Source organism: Entelurus aequoreus, linkage group LG13 (genome assembly GCF_033978785.1).
Source record: "Entelurus aequoreus isolate RoL-2023_Sb linkage group LG13, RoL_Eaeq_v1.1, whole genome shotgun sequence".
NCBI classification, from domain to species: Eukaryota; Metazoa; Chordata; class Actinopteri; order Syngnathiformes; family Syngnathidae; genus Entelurus; species Entelurus aequoreus.
The window spans coordinates 67,862,546-67,881,816 of record NC_084743.1 but is presented as its reverse complement, the minus strand read 5'-3'; the positions used below and the strand labels follow the sequence as shown (position 1 = coordinate 67,881,816).

Below are 19,271 nucleotides of genomic sequence, written 5' to 3'. Positions count from 1 at the left end.
CACACACACATAGTCGAGGTTTCTGTGGTTAATCCGTTATACAGTGCTCCATACCGGGGTAGAGTGGAATATACATTAGGTCAGGAAAAAACACAGGCTATCTCACTCCTACAAGCCTGTTTTGCAGGTTTTCCTGCTCTTCAGGGGATTTTATTTTTATTTATAAAATCCCCTGAAGAGCAGGGAAACTGCAAAACAGGCATGTAAGGATGAAATAGCCTGTTTTTTCCTGACCTAACGTATATATATTTATACATACATACATACATACATATAAATATACACATATAAATACACACACATACATTCATGTACACACATAAATGAGGCAGCTTTTTGAAAAGGTTTTCTTGAAAGGAACGGCTCCATTCAAAAAGTCAATACTCCTGGGTTGCAATCAGAGATCAAGAAAAAAAAACCTGCTTACCACCATTTACTTTCTTTATCTGTACATCACACTATAGAGCAATTGAGATGGGTTTTATATACATATAAAAAAGTAATTTAGAAGTTTAAAAGCATACAAAAAAGACAAATGGATTCATTTTTCAACAAATTTCCATTAAAAAAAAATGTGAGGATCCATGCAAACTTGGCCCAAAAAGTTCCTAGAACTTAAAAAAAACACCTAGTGAAACAGAACCAAAAATGGTCCCAGCAATTTTGGCCCCAGATCCTGCATTTCGAAGCTCACTATGTGTACAGTATTACATCTTTATTTCCATACATTACACAAATGATGTGAAAACAAAAACAAAAGACAAACGTTGAGTCAAACAGTTACTTTATTTATGTTCAGGTAAAAACATGAACCTGATGCAGTAAATTATTGCAGATCTTAGAAACCAGCACATGAACGATTGGGCCAGGAATGCACACAGTGACGCCCTCCCCTGGCCACAGACTGCAGGTGCACACCACTATTGTTTTTTTTCCAAGCCAGCAGTGCAAAGAAAAAAAACTACAGCAAAGAAATAGACCATATAGAAAAGAAAAAAAAAAAGGAAAAGCAGACATTCTCACCTCAAAGAGGGCGTGAAACTGCATATAAACTCCATAAATGAAATTGAAATGCTGCCTGGCCATGAAACAACAAAATGAGAGCAGTCAAAGGTTTGTGCCCAGCTACATTATGTGTTGAGGGTCGCTCTTGATAACCATACCAATCCAAGAGACGCTTTACGTGGTCAAAATAAGAGCAACACACCTGAACCAGATCAACACATTGGTAACAATGCTTCTTTCGAGATGAAGCTCTCTAGAAGCTGGAGGCCAGAACACAATCTCAACTTAAGTAAGGGGGGGTTGGTGGAAATGAGAATATGCGTTCATCACTACCCACATTCTCGATTACGCAACTTGAAGCGACAGGGGAGGGAACGCTAAACGAGGTCGGACGCGTTCACTCACTCAACACACAAAATGAGGGGAATGCGGACAAACAGACGCCGTGGGAACAAAAGAGCTATTCTAGCAAATGTGTAGAATGAGCAAAGTCTGCAAATTTGTCTGTACAAACGATCTTTGGAGCTAAAGTAAACCGAGCTTGCTTGATGGCGCCTCCACTCTCCCACCCAGACATTGTCCACTTTGGAGAGGAGTCATCCCTTTTTTTTTCTTTTTTTTCTTCCTTAAATATCACAGCAATGCAATTTAAAATGTCACCCAAATGTTTTCATAATTTTTTAACATGACTCAACTACTGATATAAGTTTTACTCTCTTTTACATTTTAACTGTCTGTGTGTCATGGAACACCTTTTTCTATTTGTGGGTTTTTTTTATCGTTTTTCTTGAGAGTCGGGGCAGCAAATATATATTTAAAGTTTCTGCAAGCTGCTTCTCTAACAAGAAGGCTGTACATGTATGTAGCCTTGATGTGATTACAAAAAAAAAAAAAAAGAAGGAAGTCATGATTTCATCAGTCGCTGAAGAAGGCATTTGAATGTGAGATGGTGAGAGATCAGGAAAGGTGGAACGACTGTTGGCCCTCACGAGCCGCAGTCAACAGTTTCTCTCGCATGATCTCTATGCTGGAGTAGTCAGGCAGCTTCAGGTAGTTGACGCAGGTCATAACTGAAGGGAGGAACTCGTCGGGGTTCTCGGTCGACTCAAAGGTCTTCCTCACAATTGTCAGCGGGGGGTTCAGGCTGCGGAAACCTGCGGAGCAGTGACAAGACGTTAAAAAAATGTGCGCTTCATCAAAAGGCGAGTGCGTCGTCTCACCTCCAACAGGCAGTCGTGGGCTTCCCGTGACAAACTGCAGAAATAGTCTCTGCTGCTCGGCGTCGAAACTGCTCAACACCTCGAAGAGGAACCGCACAGCCCGGCTGTGGAGGCAAAGAAGATTCCACTAGTCTTCAACACTCCCTCACTTTGCTGTGGATGGTGAAACCCTAATCAGGTGGCGCAAGTTCACCTGTCGTGTGTGTAGCCATGATCCGGTCGACAGCACTCCATCAGCGTCTTGACGTCCCACGTCTCTGACTTACTGCCACACAGCAGCTGGTCTAGCTGCAGGCACAATTAAAAGAGGGACATTTATTTATTTGAGTGATCGCTTCTATTGCCGCTTTTCCACTGCAGAATAGCAGCTTCTCATTGGGGTCTAAAGCAGCTGCAGTACATCCAGAATGCTGCTGCTCCAGTCCTGACTAGTGTTGTCCCGATACCAATATTTTGGTACTTTGATACTTTTCTAAATAAAGGGGACCACAAAAAATTGCATTATTGGCTTTTTTTAAACCAACATTTTTAGGGTACATTAAACATATGTTTCTTATTGCAAGTTTGTCCTTAAATAAAATAGTGAACTTTAAACTAGACAACTTGTCTTTTAGTAGTAAGTAAGCAAACAAAGGTTTGTCGAGGTCGGGTGTTCAACACATTTTGTTTAGAGCGTTTTTCATCGCTATTTCATAAAACCAAAAAAAACAAACGCAGAAAGGATATTTTCATAAAACCAAAAAAAAAAAAAAGGCAGAAGGGATATTTTGAGGCAAAAATAAATGTTTCAAAACTTAGATTTTCGCGAACATTTCACATGCTTTTAATTGAACAATACTGCAGTCTAGTGTTGTCCCGATACCAATATTTTGGTACAGGTACCAAAATTATTTCGATACTTTTCTAAATAAAGGGGACCACAAAAAATTGCATTATTGGCTTTTTTTCAACAAAATAAACATATGAACATATGTTTCTTATTGCAAGTGTGTCCTTAAATAAAATAGTGAACATACAAGACAACTTGTCTTTTGGTAGTAAGTAAACAAACAAAGGCTCCTAATTAGTCTGCTGACATATGCAGTAACATATTGTGTCATTTTCCATTCTATTATTTTGTAAAAATTATGAAGGATAAGTGGTAGAAAATGAATTATTAATCCACTTGTTCATTTACTGTTAATATCTGCTTACTTTCTCTTTTAACATGTTCTATCTACACTTCTGTTAAAATGTAACAATCCATTATTGTTCTGTTTGATACTTCACATTAGTTTTGGATGATACCACAAATTTAGGTATCGATCCGATACCAAGTTGTTACAACTTGTTTTTCCATTATACTGGTAATTTAATGGTATTCAAATTGCTGCAGGACTTTGGCTTAACATTCTCAATTAAGTGTAATATTCAGCCTATTAAAAATTCAGTAATTGACGACTATCAACCAGAACATGTCATAAAATAATATACACAATACTGCAGACTGCCATAAAATATATACTGTATATATTCCTCAACTGATGTACTAGCATTTATTTAGGTAGAATTATCACAGATTACATTACAAAACATATTTGACAATAAAAGCATGATCGTAATGTAGGACATTTTTCATTCTTGTTAAATTAGTTAGACTGGATGTGACGCGTAACGCTTTAATTTTGAAGTCGGATGTGTGTGATTGGTTTGAGAAGAGGTGTCTGGACATGTTTTGATGACAGTAAAAAAGTGCCTCTTGACTTTCTGCCTATCGTCCTTCATTTCTGCTGAGTTTGTATTCCATCTTACTAAACCAGTTACAGAAGCAATCAACTTGTTCAGTTATAAATGCAATATACTGTAGTCTAAACAAAAAAGTAAAGCTTCACCCCTCTGAATGCAAGCGTTCCAGCAGGCATTGGCTCCAGTGATGACGACGCACACCGATCGTGGATGAAAATGGTCTTGTCAAGAGAATGACTTGTAATGGCTTTGGACCTGGGCTCTCCATAATTTACCATCTTCTTTGGCCATTTCTGCTCGCTATTTGTGTCCCGCTTGCGGCTCAATAGTAACTGAACACAGATACATTTTCCCACGCTACAGAATGGGCCGAGGGTCACACAGGACGCGTGCACGTTAAATCGCACATCAAAAAAATTAGCGTCGTCAAAGAAAATTATAGTTAAAGCATAGTACTGCGTTGACTTTGAAAGCCCTAATGTAATTAAATTACAAAGACCCATCAATCACAGAATCACAGCAGAACATCAAACCTTCCATCATCACAAAATAAAATGATGAGACTGCAGAAACAAACATTGGAGATTAAAAAGTATATTATAGAAAACATGACGTGCCAAATAATCTCAATTAATGCAATAATTTCACACTATCGGTTGATCGATTATCACCACTGATAAATGGTATGTTGACATACATCCACATTGGCCTTTTTTTGATATTGCTAATAGTAATATTGGCCTCTTTTATCACCGTTAGTATCATTTCAAATGTAACAATCATTGAATGCAATTTTTTTTCCTAATTTAAAACGTGTTATTTTGGTTCAGATGCGGCCGTGGTTCTCTGTGTCCAGCATTCTCCCGCCCACGGCGCCATCTGATTAGTTACGCAATAAGGTTCAGGTGAGGAGCACCGACTGATTTAAGCCCTAGACAGAACCTCATAGTGCCTGCTTTTGACAATGGAAAAGGGATAATTGCAAGTAGGAAGAATAAACTCGATTTATATGGGGAGAAAAAGGCTTACCTCTTCTGGATAGAAATACTGCAGGTGATGTAGCGGGAAGACGGATTCAAAGCCTTCCCTGAAAGACTCAAACTGTCTTGACACGCCTTCATTTAGAGTCCAGTACACCACCAACTAGGCGAGAAAAAAAGGCCACATCAGAAAATTCCTGCAAAAACTGAACGTAAACACTAACAAATGCTGACCAGAGAGACAACACCAAAAGACAACACTGGTATTACATCACAGTACATCAGAAGTTTAGGGGGTGATACCACATTAATCATGTTGGATGTTTTGTTATTGCTTCGGTTTTCTATCCAAATAATCAACTAACTTTATTGAAAAACAGGCCATGAAATGAAATAAATAGGGAGGACATACCCTGAGATACTCCTCCAGGTTGTATATCGTGACAGGTACGTCTTTGCCACCCTTTTTCAGCTCAATGTTAGGGAATCCCGGGAGTGTGAAGTCCAACCCGAGGTCCTCCACTGAGCAGCCGTTCATGTTCAGGCTCTCCAGCCCCTGCTGTAAAGTCTCTCTTGTCTGCACACACACAAAAGTTGAAAAATAAACAACTTGTTTGTGAATAATTAGTCAAAATACTCAGTAGCTGCTGTGATAGATGAAATTGAAAGCTGATTCACTCCGTTTAATCATTTTGTTTACAAATTACCTGTGATCGGTCCTGTTCAAGCCTCTTTTTCTGGCGAATAATATCCTCCAAGTGCTGGATAGATTTAGCCACACCAGGATCAATGTTCACCAGGTCATGGGAGCTTATAGACATCTCGTGCCGCAACATCCACTTATAAAATGGCAGCCCCAGTGGCAGGTCCAGCTAGAAATTACAATAAAAAGATTTAACACTGGGAATTTTTTTTAATTTTGCATAAGAGTAAAAAAATCCACCACAACAAAAGAAACAATGACGCAAACTGAGGACGTCTCAGTGAAGAAAAATGTAATAGGGAAACATGAGAAGTTATATGAACATGATATAAATATATTCATACCAGCGCAACTTTAAATACAAGTGACCGACATCCCACATTGACTAGTTTCAGCTCCAGCAACAATCAGGATGTCGCTTCAATCGCCATTGTTCACTACTACACAAGAAAATACAGTGCGTAGCTAGCCAACAGCAGCATTTTGGCATAGAAATTTGCAGATCATGTGCTCATTAGCATAAGTAGATCAAAACCCCATCAGAAGGGCGAACGTAGTGACTCCGTTATAGCATATTTCAGCCATCATAGAATATAATAATACAATTATGTACTGTACATATGTAATGTTTTTCTATGGATTTTGAAATAATGGAGTTTTCCCAATTCCGTCCATTTCCACCTAAAGAAATTAGTTTGTAAAAAAAAAAATTTAAACTAGGGCTGCGCAATTCTGGAAGAAATCTAAATCAAGATTAATCAAATATTGAGCTGCATAATTATTGTCAGAATAATTGTATCTAAGTTATCACAAAACTTTGTGTTGCCATGAGTTCCCGGCGAGAGGACAAAAGCTGTCTTTGATCCTACCCATCAAAAGGCTTGTAAAACTCCACTGTGTAGAATGGGAAGCGACATGAAGGTATCAGTTTCTTTGATGTATTGTAATCCACAAGAAGATTTTATCTTGACCCGAGATCTACAAAGCGGAGAGGAAGCAGGACCTGACTCCCCTTCAGGCATCTTTTCTTAGAACTGTTTTGTGACTAAAGGCAGCGGCTGTTTACGACCCCCTTTCTTTAGAAACAACTGTTGCCATGTAATCAGGGAAAGTCAAAGTAAAAGAGAAGGCGTACAATTTTTTGTCAGAGCGTGGTGGGAGACTGTGCAAGAGTACAGCCCAGACGTTTCTCCTCAATTGAGCTAAATTGAATTCTGTCTGTTTAATTCCTTGCTTGTTTGTCTCTTTAATAGATGTCATCAGTGTTTGAACCTGACAATTATTATACTCTGAGCTCAGTTAAACTCTTTAAATATTTGTATACTTTTAAAACAACTGAACAATTAAGGGCCATTTATTAACACAACGGATTTGAAAACAGCTAAAATGCTTTGCAAAGAAACAAGCACATTCCCCTTGTAAAGGAGAAAATAAAAATAAACATTTCTTGCAAGGGAAATATTTGTAATACTGTGGTGTGTGAAATAGCTTTCACCTTAAGAAAAGGTCATTTATACAATAAAACTGATTCTTTGATGGATTCCTTTCTATATTGTGACATTTGAAAAAAGTGTGTTTGATAGCATCATCCTTATTGAAGATAAAGTGTGCCCACAAAACTGACTGAATTGCGTTTTGGTACACAGCAGTTAACATCAGTTTAAACGTATAAATGTTGGTTTTGATTCTTTTTGGATTAATTGCCCGGCCCTATTAAAAGCGACAAAATCAATTTCTCACCAGTCTGAAGTCCATTATGGCTTTGGCCATTAGCTTTCCCAAAAAGCGGAACTTCATTTTGATTTTGGCTATATGAGCTGGTTTGGTTGTCCTGCCGAAGGGAACAGCGAAGAGTCCTCTTGAACTGAACATATACTTCGTTCCCTCTTGGCTTCCTATTGGAGTGGAAACAAAGAAGAAGCCAAATAAAAAAATCATCATATTCCACATGCATAGCAATCCTGCACATTTACATCCATAGGATTATTTACAAGTAGGGGTATAACGGTACAGCATCCTCAGTGCTAATATTGGTAGTAATGTCACACTTCCATTATTTTTTGGTACACCAAAAAAATAATACATGCATCCTTGGCTGTTGCAATTTCTCATACAAAGTAGCGTATGGTTTGAATTTTATCTGTAAGTAGACTCACTATGGAAGCGCTGAAAAGTACAACATGGATGACAGGGAAAAGGAGCGGTGAAAGTTGAGGCAGACAAATATGACCGCCAACAAAATGACGCATGCTAAATAGACTGTCAGAAAGCTGCTTAAAAACAGTCTGTAAAACATAATCTATGCAAAATTTTGACAAAAGAATCACCATTACAAGTTATTTAGACCACAAGGAAGCAAGTGTTTGACCCCTTTAAGTATTTCACCAGGAAGGCAAAGTGTTACTAAACAACAAAGAGGGTGTAGTTGTTGTCTTCTTAGCACTATCACAAGCCGTGACTCACAATAGCCAAAGCTGGCTGGGCTGTAAGCTAGTAGAAGTGCTCCTCTGCACACTTCCACGCCTCATCTTTTAGAAGTGCCGCCTACGCCTGAACAACAAGCCAAAAAAAACCTGTTCTCGCTAATTAATGTGTACCGCTTGGGAATTTGGTATGTCTCTGTCCTCAATGAAAATATCTGAAGACATATACCGTTATACCTTTACTTCAAAGTAAAACGTATTGCAGAGGAAAAAGTATTTGATGGTACCTTTAGGATTGGTCAGCGTGACCTCTTCACCCCTCCACAGTCCAAGGTCTGCCCGCTGGAGCTCCTGAGACACCAAAGCATAGAACTCCAGAGTAGGACCAAGACCTGTGCCCACCTTGGAAGATAATCAAAGTTCTGTTATTACAGCGAATATCAAACTTTAATAAAATCTAACCAGTGTTAAATTTGACAGCAGCTTTTAAATTAGTTTGTCAGTCTTTTGACGAAAATGTATTTTAATTTTAGTCTAATTTTAGTCATCTATATTGATTGTTTTAGTCAACAAAATGTACAACATTTCAGTCACCTAAGATTACAGTAAACTTAAAGGCCTACTGAAACCCACTACTACCGACCACGCAGTCTGATAGTTTATATATTAATGATGAAATCTTAACATTGCAACACATGCCAATACGGCCGGGTTAACTTATAAAGTGCAATTTTAAACTTCCAAAGAAACTTCCGCTTGAAAACGTTGCGGTATGATGACGTATGCGCGTGACGTCACGAGGGCAAGGGAAGTGTTTGGACCCAATTCAAATACCTCTGTTTTCTTCGACAAAATTCCACAGTATTCTGGACATCTGTGTTGGTGAATCTTTTGCAATTTGTTTAATGGACAATGGAGACTGCAAATAAGAAAGTTGTAGGTGCGATCGGTGGAGCGGCGGACTACAGCAACACCAACACCAGGAGGTTGTGTTGTGTTTTGAGCAGGATAGCAGACGCACTACAGTGAGTAAGCCCGCCGCCGCATCTAAGTTAGTTTCTGTTTTTTTAGCTTCGCCAAGCTGAATATTATTAATCGTGTATTTACATGTTCATGGTTTAATAGTATTTTTGATCTTCTGTCTATCCATCCAGTCAGGGTTTTTTTTAATTTAGTTTCTATCTGCATTTGAGACTGCTATGCTATCACGTTGGCTACGTAGCTAGGTTAGCTTCTATTTTTTTAGCTTCGAAAAGCTGAATATTATTAATCGTGTATTTACATGTTCATGGTTTAATAGTATTTTTGATCTTCTGTCTATCCATCCAGTCAGGGTTTTTTTAAATTTAGTTTCTATCTGCATTTGAGACTGCTATGCTATCACGTTGGCTACGTAGCTAGGTTAGCTTCTATTTTTTTTTAGCTTCGAAAAGCTGATTATTATTAATCGTGTATTTACATGTTCATGGTTTAATAGTATTTTTGATCTTCTGTCTATCCATCCAGTCAGGGTTTTTTTAAAATTTAGTTTCTATCTGCATTTGAGACTGCTATGCTATCACGTTGGCTACGTAGCTAGGTTAGCTTCTATTTTTTTAGCTTCGAAAAGCTGAATATTATTAATCGTGTATTTACATGTTCATGGTTTGATAGTATTTTTGATCTTCTGTCTATCCATCCAGTCAGGGTTTTTTTTAATTTAGTTTCTATCTGCATTTGAGACTGCTATGCTATCACGTTGGCTACGTAGCTAGGTTAGCTTCTATTTTTTTTAGCTTCGAAAAGCTGATTATTATTAATCGTGTATTTACATGTTCATGGTTTAATAGTATTTTTGATCTTCTGTCTATCCATCCAGTCAGGATTTTTTTAAATTTATTTTCTATCTGCATTTGAGACTGCTATGCTATCACGTTGGCTACGTTGCTAGGTTAGCTTCTATTTTTTTAGCTTCGAAAAGCTGATTATTATTAATTGTGTATTTACATGTTCATGGTTTAATAGTATTTTTGATCTTCTGTCTATCCATCCAGTCAGGGTTTTTTTAAATTTAGTTTCTATCTGCATTTGAGACTGCTATGCTATCACGTTGGCTACGTAGCTAGGTTAGCTTCTATTTTTTTAGCTTCGAAAAGCTGAATATTATTAATCGTGTATTTACATGTTCATGGTTTAATAGTATTTTTGATCTTCTGTCTATCCATCCAGTCAGGGTTTTTTTTAAATTTAGTTTCTATCTGCATTTGAGACTGCTATGCTATCACGTTGGCTATGTAGCTAGGTTAGCTTCTATTTTTTTAGCTTCGAAAAGCTGATTATTATTAATCGTGTATTTACATGTTCATGGTTTAATAGTATTTTTGATCTTCTGTCTATCCATCCAGTCAGGGTTTTTTTAAAATTTAGTTTCTATCTGCATTTGAGACTGATGCTATCACGTTGGCTACGTTGCTAGGTTAGCTTCTATTTTTTTAGCTTCGCAAAGCTGAATATTATTAATCGTGTATTTACATGTTCAGTCACTGTGAATGTCCATTTCGCGTTCTCGACTCTCATTTTCAAGAGGATATAGTATCTGAGGTGGTTTAAAATACAAATCTGTGATCTACAATAGAAAAAGGAGAGAGTGTGGAATCCAATGAGCCAGCTTGTACCTAAGTTACGGTCAGAGCGGAAAAAGATACGTCCATCACTGCCTCTCAAGTCCTTCACTGTAACGTTCCTCATCTACGAATCTTTCATCCTCGCTCAAATTAATGGGGTAATCGTCACTTTCTCGGTCCGAATCTCTCTCGCTCCATTGTAAACAATGGGGAATTGTGAGGAATACTAGCTCCTGTGACGTCACGCTACTTCCGGTACAGGCAAGGCTTTTTTTTATCAGCGAGCAAAAGTTGCGAACTTTATCTTTGATTTTCTCTACTAAATCCTTTCAGCAAAAATATGGCAATATCGCAAAATGATCAAGTATGACACATAGAATGGATCATTTAAATTCCCATTTAAATAAAAAAAATTCATTTCAGTAGGCCTTTAGTTGACTAAAATATAAAAGATAAGGCCTCTTTATAAGTTTTTTTTAAAATCACCTTTATTTAGACTACCTGCAGATCATTTGTCTAACACATAAGTAGCATGATCGTATGGTCAGGAATGATGTATGATGCATACAATGGTTAATGCCAATATATATCTTTCAGGCACTTTTTTTTTGTTATTTATGCTACGTCTCTGGCAAAGCTGGTATGTACATGTGTTGAGAGTTACAATGCATGCCTTCATTATAATTTCTTTGTGAATGTAGGGCAAGCGGAAGCAGAAAATACACATACAGTAGCTTTAACTTACAGTTTGTAGATCAGGGCTTAACGTTTTTGACCTCACGGCCCAACTTTTCCACTACAGAGGGGCCCAAGGCCCACTCAAAACATTAACACTGAATCAGTTATCTTATTCATTATTTTAATCGTATTCAATAATTATGTCTAACCTACCTAGTTTACAATATTGTCAAATGATATGAAAGCTGTGTTGATCACAAATATTATGATTTATTTAGGCTTGGGTCAGGCTTATTATAAAAATAAGTACTAACCAAATATGCTTCATAAGAATGGACTCATAACAGTGCTAACATCAATAAAGTCAATCAATAATATATATGTACTAAGCTGTTAGTACAATTAAAGTGCCAATGAAAATACAGCTTCACCCCTGTAGTCATAATTTTTGCGCTTAAGAAACTTTTCTATGAGTTTAGCTTCAGACTTCTTCTGTTTGAGATTGTCATTACTGCCACAAGTGGTTAAAATGCATTACAACTCAATACAGCTGTGGCCCATACAGACCACAGCTGAGAAACAATTTTTTGACAGCCATTTAGGGGCCATGGTGGCCAAACAATGTTGATTAAGAAACACTAATAGAGATGTCACGATGCCTGCTGATGATATCATATAGCGACAAAAATAAAATGTGTCTTTTTCCCAGGTGTATACATAGTACAATGTGGAACATGGTAAATCCACACATTATTGTTTTCACGGTGAGAAATCCAACTTCCTCATCTTACAAGGAAACGCATATGATTGGCTCTCCTTTTGTAACTAAATGCCCCTCTCATTTGTACCGTATTAAAGAACTGTGATTGGATATATTTCAAATTTGTCCCACCCATCTACAAGACAATTAAATATGAATGAACTTAGTTTCTCTCAACATTTTTGTCTCCTTTTTATATTTTGACAAAATTGTCAGTTAATTTTGTTATCATTTTAGTCAACGTGCATTTTGTTTTGATTCATATTTTCGTCAGGGGAAAATAGATTGTCGACGATAGCTAAGACGACAATTATTAGTTGACAAAATGAAAACTGCATTTGGCCCAGTTAAAGTACCTCATTCTCATACTGAATCTCCAACATCGCCCGTGAACTTCCAAGGTCCTGCATCACAGACTCTGCCTGTTTGAGCAGTTCATCTCGGTTTATTGTCCTCTGAAAGATTTAACCAAACACAAAATATGAATTATAGTAACAACAATAAATTCAAAAAAAACTTGCACTGTACCACACCTTTTTCCTATCGAGACGTGGTGCAACTCTGCTGTCCTGAGAATCTGATTGGTTGATCTCAGGGTTTGTGTCCAGTAAGCGCTGCATGGCTCTGTCACGGTCAAAGGCAGTTACGTAAAACAACATCTGCCGGGTGTCAAAGGGGAAGAAGAAAGGACTGCAGAGAGAACACAACCTGGTCAGATATTGGTGACTATATTAACAATTATACTACTGTATATTCTCTTATACTTACCAAGTCTTTCCGAGCTCGATAAGCCAAGTGGGTATGTTCCCCGTCATAATAACCAGTGGGTCTTGAAGCTGACGATTGGCTTTGGCTGTCAGCTTACTGTTAATGAACTCACTGGTGGGAATGATTTCCTTACACACCGCATTCTGCAAAAACACAGTGACAACCATGATACAACTCGAACATGTTTGCTTAAAGGGGCGGTTTGCAACATTTACAAAGATGCTTAGAGGCACTAACTTTCCAATGTATTTTACATCATTTATACCACCCTTTTATGGCTTCCAGGACGTAATGACGCATGTAAGGAGTGCACACACATTAGCTTTGGGTGTTAGCTAATAATAGCAATTTAGATAGTTAGCATTAGCTGTCATTGAATGTATATTCTATCATAACAACAACATGAAGACAAATTGTTTGTTGCTTCTCTTGGGACTGCTTTTGTATTTTTGCTCCATGCGTGTACGCGTTGACGAGACAGGGTGAGTGACTGCCATAAACACCACTTGTTTTTTCTTCGGATTGGAACATTTTTTATTATAACAAACTTTGTATTTGTAAAAAACATCCAATTTGAAAACAAATGCGTTCTGTTAATCCACTAATGGTAACATAAGATAGCCGGTGGTATTCTTGTCATATTTTTAGCTTGGAAAAATGTAACTGACTAAAAGTAAGTGTCTTGTTTTTGTAATTTGTATGATAGTATGCACAAACACTTGATGAACTTAAATCTGCATTAAAATGTGAGAATAGAGGTGAGGGATATGGGATAAAAATCATCACAATATTTGTCCAGTCTATATAGCATAGATCCAACGAATCGATGACTAAATTAATCGGCAACTATTTTAAGAATCGATTTTAATCGATTTAATTGATTAGTTGTTGCAGCCCTAGTCATCATTATTAAGTGAAGTGAAGTCAATTATATTTATATAGCGCTTTTCTCTAGTGACTCAAAGTGCTTTTACATAGTGAAACCCAATACCTAAGTTACATTTAAACCAGTGTGGGTGGCACTGGGAGCAGGTGGGTAAAGTGTCTTGTCCAAGGACACAACGGCAGTGACTAGGATGGCGGAAGCGGGGATCAAACCTGGAGCCCTCAAGTTGCTGGCACGGCCACTCTACCAACCGAGCTATACCGCCCCGAGCTATTAAGGTTATTGTTATTGTGTAAGGTACATGCACAAAACTGGAGCGTGGTGCGTAGTCCGCACACATACACCAACGCAGTTCCAGACACGCTGACAACATTTTTGCATAATACAATGTGCAACTTTATCTTATATTTTAAACCTTATTCAACAATAAAACGGGAAGTTATTTACTCAAATGTTTTTAATTTTGTCCGCCTTATGACACGTACGGGCAATAAAAACAACATTCTCCTCCATGTAAGTGTCCTCTGATTTTAAATATGATCTACACATCATTGTACATGTAGTATATATATATATATATATATATCACTAAATTGTAAGTTGGACACAACACATCCGCAAGTGATGCCATATTTTCCTAAATCGTATAATACGGTGGTTCTGAAACTTTTTTCACCAAGATCCACCTCAGAAAACACTTGGCTCTCCAAGTACCATCCTGATGACCAACATTACAACACAGTAGCGTAGTAGGCCTAAATATTCATTAAAACAAGGCAGAGGTTTAAGTATATTTAATATTTTTGGCCACTGTAAAATAACACACAGTTTGAACAGTAACACTGTTTGAATATTTAATAAATGATTCTTTGGCGTACGACTAGATGGAGCCTGTACCATAATTTGAGAATCACTGGTATAAGATAAGAGAAGGGAGAAAACAACTACTCTATGCAAATCATAAACTCACTTCTGACATGTCTATGTTTATCATGAACATTTCACACTTTTTGTTGGATATCATTTGTCCTATTAGCACTATTTGAAGCCGCCAACCTCACACACTTCACTCGGCCAAGTCTTACGGGAGAGTGAGACCTCTTTTTCACCTTGGCTACATATTATGTTTCTGTGTTGCTGCAGTTGTCATTAGTAGACTAGTCTTACGTCTTTTAGAACATGGACAAATGAATGCTACCGGAATTGTCTCTTATTACTTCGAAGAAACATTTTTTTAGCAATATATATCAATATCGTTTTATCGCCCTGTCAATAAGTGAAAATGAAAACAAAAAAAACTCCACAGCTTCTATTAATAACTGAAGACTTACATCATGCACGTAGAACCAGTATCTACTGATGGAGTGCAGGACCCTCAGCAGCAGGTTGACCTCCAAGGATGGGTCATCAAAGGTTATAGTCTCTGGTGGCTCTGATGAGAGGTACGTCTCTAATGGATTGGCGATGCCGGGACACACACCATCTGGAAACACCAGCATTACATTTATCCGCCAACTTTTAACCACTTTCCGTCAGATACAATGATTAGCAAGCTATTGTTAAAGGGGAACAGCCCTTATATTAGAAATGTTGCCAATCATTCACAATCCTTGTGTAAGACAAGACCTTCGATAATTCATCAATTAACCAACGATAAATGAAAATTAGGATGCTAAGTTTTCCAGCGTCGACAAATCGCCATGTGCATGCTTCAAGAGCACTCATGCTTTTCATCGGTTTCAGCAGTGTGTGCGTTTGTGCCATAGCGGAATGAAAAGAAGGGTGTAAATTCTCTTGTTCTTCATAAAGTGTCTTTGACTCTTTGTACATCGAGGTGGGGCCGCTGGTGGGTGACCAACATACAGTATGTAGTAGCAAAAATGGACAAACTAATCACAAAACCACATGCCAGTGTGGAAATATTTCAATTTAAAAGGAACTCCGGTTTTTATTTTTATTTTGCCGCCTATCGTTCACAATCATTATGAAAGACACAACGGATGGATTTTTGTTAATGCATTCTTAATAGTAAATAAACGTAAATAAAAGTCTGCTTACAGCGGAGCCACGGGAGCTCCACTATTCCGCCCATAAAATCTGATAAATAACCATTTAAAAAGCGCCAACAATACTCCACTTACGTTTTGTGACTTGAATATTAACCAAGTATTAGTGATATTAATATTATAAGCGCTAACGCAGACAAGAGTGTCCGCCCTGAGATCGGTAGGTTGGAGTTCAAATCCCAGCCGAGTCATACCAAAGACTATAAAAATGGGACCCATAACCTCCCTGCTTGGCACTCAGCAACATAGGGTTGGAGTTGGGGGTTAAATCACCAAAATGATTCCCGGGCGCGGCGCCGCTGCTGCCCACTGCTCCCCAAGGGGATGGGACAAATGCAGAGGACAAATTTCACCACATCTAGTGTGTGTGTGACAATCATTGGTACTTTAAACTATTTACAGCGGCACCGTGAAGTCCTGTGTGCCGATGTTTACATCATCGACTGATCAGCTGATTCCTCGTTTCCCTGCTCCCTTAAAGTTTATTGTAGATCATAAATCATGCCTCTCAACTGAAAAGCCATTTTATTTATTCTATTTGTTGTGTGTATTTGAGGGTATCGCATCCACTCATTAAAATATTTCTTTGAATTTAGGTAGTGATTTTTAATTAGGTGCAAAAAGTATGTTTTATTGTTATTTGTTTTATTTAACTTGGAGATGTAAAAGTTTATATTCCACCTACAAAGGTAAAACATACGAGAAATACAAATGTATTGCATTTGAAAGGATATACATGCATTATTATTATTATGTATTATCATTCCATCAGTGGTTAATTTGGTCTCAAAAAATAATGGCAATTATATAATTTATTAGCAGTAATTTGTAGGCCAATATATCGTCAAGCAAAATTTGTTGTTTGCCACATGTTTTTCTATTTTGATTCATTTTAAGTCGTAAAATACGGCAACTAAAATGTAACTAACAATGCAGATAATTAAAGTACGCTATTCCACCAACACACAGAAGAAGAGCTACAGAGCCTGATGGACCGCTTTGCAAAGGCATGCGAAGAGTTCAGCCTGACTATCAGTCTGAAGAAGACAAATGTGATGGCCCAAGATGCTGAACCACCCTGTATCACCATCAACGACTGAACTAGAGGTCGTCAGCCAGTTCACATACCTTGGTTCCACCATCACTGACAACCTCTCACTGGAAGCAGAGATCAACAAGAGGATCGGCAAGGCATCCACAACCTTGGCCAGGTTGTCGCAAAGAGTGTGGAACAACAGCATGCTGACAATCAACACCAAGATCGCTGTGTATCGTGCCTGCGTGCTAAGTACTCTCTTGTACGCCAGCGAATCCTGGACTCTGTACTCCTCGCAGGAGAAGAGGCTAAGTGCCTTTCACATGCGCTGCCTCCGTCGCATACTCGGGATTATATGGAGCGATCGTGTGACAAACAATGAGGTGCTGATGCAATCCAAGATTCCCAGCATGGTCACTCTGCTCCGTCAGCGTCGCCTTCGATGGCTGGGCCATGTGCGTCGAATGGACGATGGCCGGATCCCCAAAGACATCCTCTACGCAGAGCTTGCCTCCGGCAAGAGGACAACGGGACGGCCACATCTCCGCTTCAAGGATGTCTGCAAGCGTGACCTGAAAGCGCTCGACATGGACCTGAACACCTGGGAAGAGCTTGCTCAGGACAGATCCAGCTGAAGACACACCGTGAACACTGGACTGAAAGCTGGCGAGGCAAAACTCCGCCAGCTTGCAAATGAGAAGCGAGCTCAGAGAAAGAGCAAGCAACTACATCCTGTCGCTGACTCGACTTATAAATGCACCAAGTGCAACAGAGACTGTCACTCCCGTGTGGGTCTGTACAGCCACAGCAGACGCTGCATGACCAACTAAATCATATCCAAGGGGCGCCAATCCATTGTCTTCCGAGACTTACGGATGCCAACAACAACATTCCACCCATAAATCTCTCTTAAAAAATATCCAAAAACTGTGAACAATACTCTATTAATTTCTCATGACCTGATTAATCAAGAATTAGCAATATTGTTATTATAAGCTAACAAGCTATTTTAAGCGGCGTCGTGATCACAGTGCGCTAACTAGCTTATGCTGCTATACTGACATACTGAACCAGTAAGCTACTCTGAGCTAGTGAAATTGTAGATTTGAAAAATTTGGTCAACTTTGACATCCAACTTATACCTGGAGATGGCGAAAAAAACATAAAAAGACGCTCGTTTTGCGCCCACCTTTTTTTTTTAACCATTCATAAGGACTATGTTTATTCTTCAACTAAATGGAAAGATATGAACATCCCATCAGTCGGTATCCCAATGAGAGCAGACATTGTGCAGTAAGTGATTGTTTCATTATGTTCGGGGTTTGTATTTCTTGTTCAGCACTCTGGAATAGTGCTATATATTGCATCGGTTTAGCACTCAGCTTCTAAAACTTGTAGCATCCTCTTGTTTTTACATCATAATTTGTCACAAAGCATTCTTTGTTGTCTCTCACGAAGTCTGCCGTGAGCTAAGGTTGTGATGAGTCTGTAAAATTAATACGCTGCTGTATGCATAAAATTGGTAAAATATGTAAACATTAATTACATAAGGTTATTATGAATGTTCCTGTCACTACATTACATATATACTTCCATACAGGATGTATATAAAACCTTGAAGGATTTTGGACGTTTTAGAGCGCTTTATTGGCTCCCTTGTTGACCTTTGCTAGTGTTCCTTTACGAGATAGGGGAAAAAAAAGTGTGTGCACTTGTATCACAAGGATTGTGAATGACAGACAAAAATCCCCCCAAAAAGTGCAGTCCCCCTTGTATTGAGGCATGAAAGCTCCTCACCATGCCACAGCTCATCCTGTTTCTTAGCGTTACGAGGTGAGGTTTTGGTGGGTGCAGTCTGGGCTCTGCCCCTCTTGCCCCCCACAGTGTCTTTGTTGCCGTCCTCATCCTCCCTCACTGGCTTATACCTGTAAAAAGACAAAAGTGTGCAAGATCAGAAATATGTTTATGGTACTCTAATGACTAGAGCAGGGGTCGGCAACCCGCGGCTCCGGAGCCGCATGCGGCTCCTTGACCACTCTGATGCGGCTCAGCTACATACATGCCGACCCCCCCCCCCCCCCGATTTTCCCAGGAGATTTATGAATTTCAGTGTCTCTCATAGATTACTCCCAGGGAAAAAATAATCCTATTTACACTCTAATTACTAAATAAAGGGCGTGCCCTAATTGCACTGCAGTAATTGTCCTCTATAGCATTTACATATAGCGTGCAAGTCCAGCCGCATGTTGTTATTCCTTGCACACACAGGGGACAGCAAAGCATACTTACTCATCAGCCACACAGCTTACACTGACGGTAGCCATATCAAACAACTTTAACATTGTTACGTTACAAATATGCGCCACACTGTGAACCCACACCAAAAAAGAATGAAACATACATTTCTGGAGAACATCC

At 38.6% G+C, this 19,271-nt stretch overlaps 1 protein-coding gene across 6 annotated transcripts in view; it reads right to left on the bottom strand.

Moving 5' to 3' along the window:
- Positions 1–766: 766 nt before the first annotated feature.
- Positions 767–19,271, bottom strand: part of LOC133663647 (E3 ubiquitin-protein ligase TRIP12) — a 75,799-nt gene continuing 57,294 nt past the window's right edge. For all 6 annotated transcript variants that reach the window (XM_062068278.1, XM_062068280.1, XM_062068281.1 and 3 more), the window contains 13 exons: positions 18,651–18,778; positions 15,083–15,234; positions 12,866–13,008; positions 12,631–12,787; positions 12,454–12,552; positions 8,344–8,458; positions 7,374–7,528; positions 5,638–5,802; positions 5,343–5,507; positions 4,980–5,093; positions 2,419–2,513; positions 2,226–2,329; positions 767–2,159 (listed from right to left, as the gene is read on the bottom strand). In XM_062068278.1, coding sequence (XP_061924262.1) covers positions 1,963–2,159; positions 2,226–2,329; positions 2,419–2,513; positions 4,980–5,093; positions 5,343–5,507; positions 5,638–5,802; positions 7,374–7,528; positions 8,344–8,458; positions 12,454–12,552; positions 12,631–12,787; positions 12,866–13,008; positions 15,083–15,234; positions 18,651–18,778 — 1,789 coding nt within the window. In that variant the 3' untranslated portion in view covers positions 767–1,962. The remainder of the gene's footprint in view (positions 2,160–2,225; positions 2,330–2,418; positions 2,514–4,979; positions 5,094–5,342; positions 5,508–5,637; positions 5,803–7,373; positions 7,529–8,343; positions 8,459–12,453; positions 12,553–12,630; positions 12,788–12,865; positions 13,009–15,082; positions 15,235–18,650; positions 18,779–19,271) is intronic.